General features: G+C 53.9%; 1 protein-coding gene across 2 annotated transcripts in view; it reads left to right on the top strand.

Moving 5' to 3' along the window:
* The window catches only part of Dyrk1b (dual specificity tyrosine phosphorylation regulated kinase 1B), a 10469-nt gene that overhangs the window by 1203 nt on the left and 3624 nt on the right, over positions 1-5642 (top strand). Inside the window, exons 2-8 of one of the 2 annotated variants that reach the window (XM_010614500.3) lie at positions 1279-1442; positions 2435-2554; positions 2652-2840; positions 3193-3340; positions 4093-4379; positions 5007-5153; positions 5237-5377. In XM_010614500.3, coding sequence (XP_010612802.1) covers positions 1380-1442; positions 2435-2554; positions 2652-2840; positions 3193-3340; positions 4093-4379; positions 5007-5153; positions 5237-5377 — 1095 coding nt within the window. In that variant the 5' untranslated portion in view covers positions 1279-1379. Of the gene's footprint in view, positions 1-1278; positions 1443-2434; positions 2555-2651; positions 2841-3192; positions 3341-4092; positions 4380-5006; positions 5154-5236; positions 5440-5642 lie in introns of both variants that reach the window. The other variant, XM_010614501.3, reaches the window with a different exon arrangement.

Below are 5642 nucleotides of genomic sequence, written 5' to 3'. Positions count from 1 at the left end.
CCCCCGTGGGCCCCGCACCAGCCCTGACCCGGGTAGGGGGTGGGGGCTGGGAGTGACATTCTTAGTGAGGGATGATCCCTGGAAAGAGGTGGTTTTGGGGGGAAGTTCCGAGGGAGGAGGGGTCCTGGAGTGCAAGGCATGGGATGGAAAGGATCTGACAGGCGAGGCGCACTTAGAGGATTTTGTTTTAGCGGACACTCTGGGAGGAGAGAACCCTATGTGATATTTGGGGATGTGGCTAAGGGGACCTTCTAGGAATAGGTGCAGTTGTGCAGTGATCCCGGTATAGAGAGGGGTAAATGGAGAAAAGACTCCAGTAGGGATATGGAAGGGGGGAGAACAAGGCCCCAGTACAGGGGAGAAAAGGACAATCACTCTAGCCTGTAAGAAAAGGGACCTCTCTTTTGCTTCCATGAGGAGTGGACTTTGGCTGGGAAAGGAACTTGAAGTAATATGGGGGAGATTGCTGACATGGTACAGGGGAACTGAAATATACGGTATACAGACTACCTGGAGGGATGGTGCCCTGGTGTGGGAAGACCTGATGCAGGAAGGAGGGCTTGGTGTGACATGGAGAGGGTCCTTTGAAAAGCTCTGCCCTGGTTGAGAAAACCATAGTAGTAACACTTACATGGAGGTTCTCAGGTAACCTTGATGTGGCCAGGTGGTCTCCGAGGACCCTGATACAGCTTTAGGGGCCTGCAGAGGACTCTGGTAACCTCGGGATCCCAGAGAATTTATGTAGTTTGAGGGATCCTAGAGTTCTCTGGACTGGGAAAATCTACTGGGAAGAGTAGACTTGGGGTGGAGGAGTTTGCTATGGTGCCTGAGGAGATCCTGATGTTCAAGAAGACTGCAAGAGGATAGGCTCTTGTGTGAAGGCCCCTGGGGAGAGCCAGCAGTAGAAACAGGAAGAAGGAGTGAATTCTGCCCGGACTGTTTTCTTCTCTGTTCTTCCTCCCAATCACTGGTGTCTTGTCTTCCTTTCCTGTCATGGCCCTTGTCCATCCCTCCCACCCGACTCCCAATTCCTCTCTTTTACATGTTGTTTGTGCTGCCTCATTCATTTATTTGATCATCACTCGTTGAGGGACTCTTGTGCTGCTCTACCTGCCTGTGCCTTCTGCTTCCCCTCTGCATTGTTACCTATTGCTCTTTTGCACTCGGTCTTTTTCCTCGGTGCCCTGTCTGCTTTCTCATGCCTATCTCTTCGCTGCCTGCCCCTGTCCCACACATCCCTTGTTCCATGTTGTTTCCATACCTCCTGCCTACTCTCAGGTCTCAGCGGCGGTGGCAGCCGAGGTACAGGATGCGAGAAGGCGCCCCCTGGCCGGGCTCCCACTCCAGGCCTCGCGCCCCTGCGGCCCTCTGAGCCCACCATGGCCGTCCCACCAGGCCATGGGCCCTTCTCTGGCTTGCCGGGGCCCCAGGAGCACATGCAGGTAGGCATTCAGCTGACTTCTCACCTGCCTGGGGGTAGAGGGAATAGGAAATAGAAGAGTCTCAGGGCCAAAAGCTACTATGCTTGCACAGGAAAGTCTGAGGGACATCACCAGTCCTACAGAAGTACAGAAGTCTTAAGCAGAGTCACTTGGTGCAAATCCTGATTTAGTGGCAGCTAAATGACTCAAGTTCTTCATACTGCCACTTTCTGTTCTCTGAATGGGGCCAATGATGATCCCTCCTTCAGAGGGTGGTTGTCAGGATTAAACAGGTTAACGAAATACAGTACATGTAAAATGCTAGGAATGGTGCCCAGCATGAAGGAAACATCAAATGAATATTCGCCGAGAAGGACATCCAGAGTGAGGGAGTGGGAGGGAGGTTGGGCCTGAAGTCTTGGCTACAGGGCCAGGGTGGTATAGGAGGAAGAGCTCTAAGGATAGAGCTGGTGAAGCGCTGAAATGGAGAGCTTGGAGTAGGGTGCAGTGGGAGGTCCAGGCTGCCAGATCCCAGTCTAAGTGCCTTGGGAACTGGGCAGAGGTGCTCAGGGTCGGAGGTGAGGGTTGGGAAAGCCCAGAGGATGAGAGTAAATAGACTTGGGGATACGTCAGAGGGAGGATTCCCAGAATAGACAGTCTCGGAGGATTGAGGGACAGAGTCGAGGTTTCCATATGGAGGTTAGAAAAGGGGGAAAGATATGGAAAGCCCAGCACAGGGCCTGGGTGAAAAGTCAGGGGTAAATCATTCAATCCATTTCCAGGGCAGATCTCTAGTGAGTCGTCACTGTGGGCCAGCCCTTGCTCAAGGCACTGGGAATAAACAAGGGCAAGACCTCCATCCTTGCCCTTGGCTAGTTTAGTCTCATGTGGGAGCCAGTCAGTGGCCAGATAAATGTGTGCAGTCTTGATGGGCCGGCAGCCCACTTAGTTCACCCCTGGAAGTCCAAAGGTGAAGGCCTGTCCTCTTGTCCCTGGCCCCGCCCTCCCCACAGGTATTGCCTGATGTGCGACTGCTGCCTGGGAGGCTGCCCCTGGCCTTCCGGGATGCAGCCTCAGCCCCTCTGCGCAAGCTCTCTGTGGACCTCATCAAGACCTACAAGCACATCAATGAGGTGGGCAGGGGGTGGGGTCCTGGGCCAGGTGCTGGGCATCTTGCTGCTGGCCCAGGTCACTCATCAGTCCCCGTCTCCTGGCTGGTTGCCTGGTCAGGTATACTATGCGAAGAAGAAGCGGCGGGCCCAGCAGGCACCACCCCAGGACTCGAGCACCAAGAAGGAGAAGAAGGTCCTGAACCACGGTTATGATGATGACAACCATGACTACATTGTGCGCAGTGGTGAGCGCTGGCTGGAGCGCTACGAAATTGACTCTCTCATAGGCAAAGGCTCCTTTGGCCAGGTGAGGACAACCACCAGTCTGGTCCGGGGTTTGAGGGGTACAGGTACCCACTGACATTGGCTCACCCACGCAGGAGTTCAGTGACTTCAGGTTCTATACTCAGTCTCTCTTCCCAGCCTTATTACTTAGTTTCCCTGTGGTTCAGTTTCCATTTCTGTAAAAGTACAAATAACATGACACTTCACATAAGATAATCGTGTTATTTCACATCCCGTGTTCATGCCAGTGCTTGGCTGATGGTGAGCACATATTAGTAGTGTTAGTGACAATGTGACTGGTGGGTCTCCCTGCCAGAAGGAGAAGAGCAGCAACTTTCCCTGCCTGCACTGGTGATAGGCCTGACCCTTGACAGGTGGTGAAAGCCTATGATCATCAGACCCAGGAGCTGGTGGCCATCAAGATCATCAAGAACAAAAAGGCGTTCCTGAACCAGGCCCAGATTGAGCTGCGCCTGCTGGAGCTGATGAACCAGCATGACACAGAGATGAAGTACTACATAGGTGAGGCCTGGGGCAGGGGGTGCCTGACACAAAGGCCTGGGCGTAGGGATGCTCACCCTCAGTCCTGAAGGAGCAGGTTTCTTCAGGGCAGGGCTGGCTGTGTGCCTCCCTGCCCCAGAGATTCTCCCGATTCTTTCATGGTTTTTGCCCGTTCACCTGATAACAGCATTGGTCAGAGTTTATGAGTGATCTTGTAAGGTCAGGCTCTGTTGCAAGCACTTTACATAAATTACCTCCTCACAGCCCTGTGAGGAGATAACATGCTTACATGTGGAGATAAGAAACCCAGGCATTCAGTGTTGTCGCTTGAGTGAGGAGACAGTTTGTACTCAGCAGAGCTATAACTGATGAGGTTGTGGACTCTGGAGACTTGATTCTTAAAACTGTGCCAATCTTTGTCCTCTCTTACACTGAGACCTCTTTCTTATGAAAGGAAATTTTACATCCTTACTCTACTTGGAAAAAATCACTGTTCCTTGGCTTTAAATATAATTAAGATAAAAGCAGATTGAGAAAGTGTGGAAATGTATAGAAGGTCTAACAGATCTAGAAGCTAACAGAAACTTCTCTTTGGTTTAATAAGTAGGTGTGACAGACTTGAAAGAGGGCTGCTTGGGTGAATCAAGTTAGATACCATGTAGGGACACTGTGCCTAGGTACTGGGGGCATACTGTACTTTGGCCAGTGTGCAGGTAGTAGAGGCATACTTCTCTGAACCTGTCTGTCATTTGTTTCTGTCTTTTCCCTCATAGTGCACCTGAAGCGGCACTTCATGTTCCGGAACCACCTGTGCCTGGTGTTCGAGCTGCTGTCCTACAACCTGTATGACCTCCTGCGCAATACACACTTCCGTGGCGTCTCGCTGAACCTAACCCGGAAGCTGGCACAGCAGCTCTGCACAGCACTGCTCTTTCTGGCCACACCTGAACTCAGTATCATTCACTGCGACCTCAAGCCTGAGAATATCCTGCTCTGCAACCCCAAGCGCAGCGCCATCAAGATTGTGGACTTTGGCAGCTCCTGCCAGCTTGGCCAGAGGGTGCGGCTCAGACTTGGGGTTGGGGGAGAGCTCGTGGTGTGGGTATGGCCAGGTTGGGGCAGAGCCAACCAGGCCATGGGGCAGGTGAGAGCTGGCACTTGACATGGGATGTTGCTGGTACAGTTGGGAGGGGAGGGCCCGTGGATGACAGAGGCAGAGGAGCAGCCCACTGGGGAGGGCGAAGGTGAGCCTGAGGGGGAAAGGCTGATTCTGAAGCTCCAGATGTGAGCAGATGAGGTTGCTTGGGTCCAAGCCTGAGGTGCTGCTTTGCTAAGTTGTTTTTCTGTCTTCTTTAAGTTGGGGATAGAGAGGCCTTCAGCTTCACGGCTTCATGTGAGCAGGCATTAAAGTGACACTAGTGCCTTGGGTACTGCCGGCCTGTGACTGTGGTCAACAGGGGCCAGGGCTGGGAACGGAGATAGGGTTGGACCAGCCTAGCAGAGACTTCGGAGGCTGATGAACAAGATGGTGGCAGTGGCTTTAGGAAGGTTAGTGTGAGGATGTCAGAATGTGGAGATTCCATTCTTAGAGAAAGAGTCTTGACTTCAGATGGGTCCTCTTAGCTTTTGGGGTACCAGTGGGACCAATAGGAAAGGCTGGGACCCCTGACTGTCGACCTCTTTCCAGATCTACCAGTATATCCAGAGCCGCTTCTACCGCTCCCCGGAGGTGCTCCTGGGCACGCCCTACGACCTGGCCATTGACATGTGGTCCCTGGGCTGCATCCTGGTGGAGATGCACACAGGAGAGCCCCTGTTCAGCGGCTCCAATGAGGTGCGCCCCCAGGAAGGGCTGTGCTGGAGGTGGAGGGGTGGAGCCTGGCTGGCCCGGTGCCCCTGACCACCACCTGCCCGCAGGTGGACCAGATGAGCCGCATCGTGGAGGTGCTGGGGATCCCACCAGCCCCCATGCTGGAGCAGGCACCCAAGGCTCGAAAGTACTTTGAGCGGCTGCCTGGGGGTGGCTGGACCCTACGACGGACAAAGGAACTCAGGAAGGTGCGGCCCCTGCCCCATGCCACTCCTTCCACCTTGGGTGGCTCCTCACTTTCATACTTGGGGCTCCCTCTCTCCCTGCCTCCTTTCCCTGTGTCTCCCTTTCTTCCTTTTCCCTTTGTCCCTTCCTTCACCCCCTGCCCACCCCTTTGTCCTTCCCACCCTACAGTTCTTTGTTCCTCTCTCCACTTTCTCTCCTGTGCCTCTGTTTCCCCGTGTGTGTCTCCCTGCCCCTCCTGCCCACTGACGGCCACTCTCTTGCCCCCCC

Source organism: Fukomys damarensis, unplaced genomic scaffold (genome assembly GCF_012274545.1).
Source record: "Fukomys damarensis isolate Sample0158 unplaced genomic scaffold, DMR_v1.0_HiC HiC_scaffold_19, whole genome shotgun sequence".
NCBI lineage: Eukaryota > Metazoa > Chordata > Mammalia > Rodentia > Bathyergidae > Fukomys > Fukomys damarensis.
This window is presented reverse-complemented; position numbering and strand designations above follow the sequence as displayed.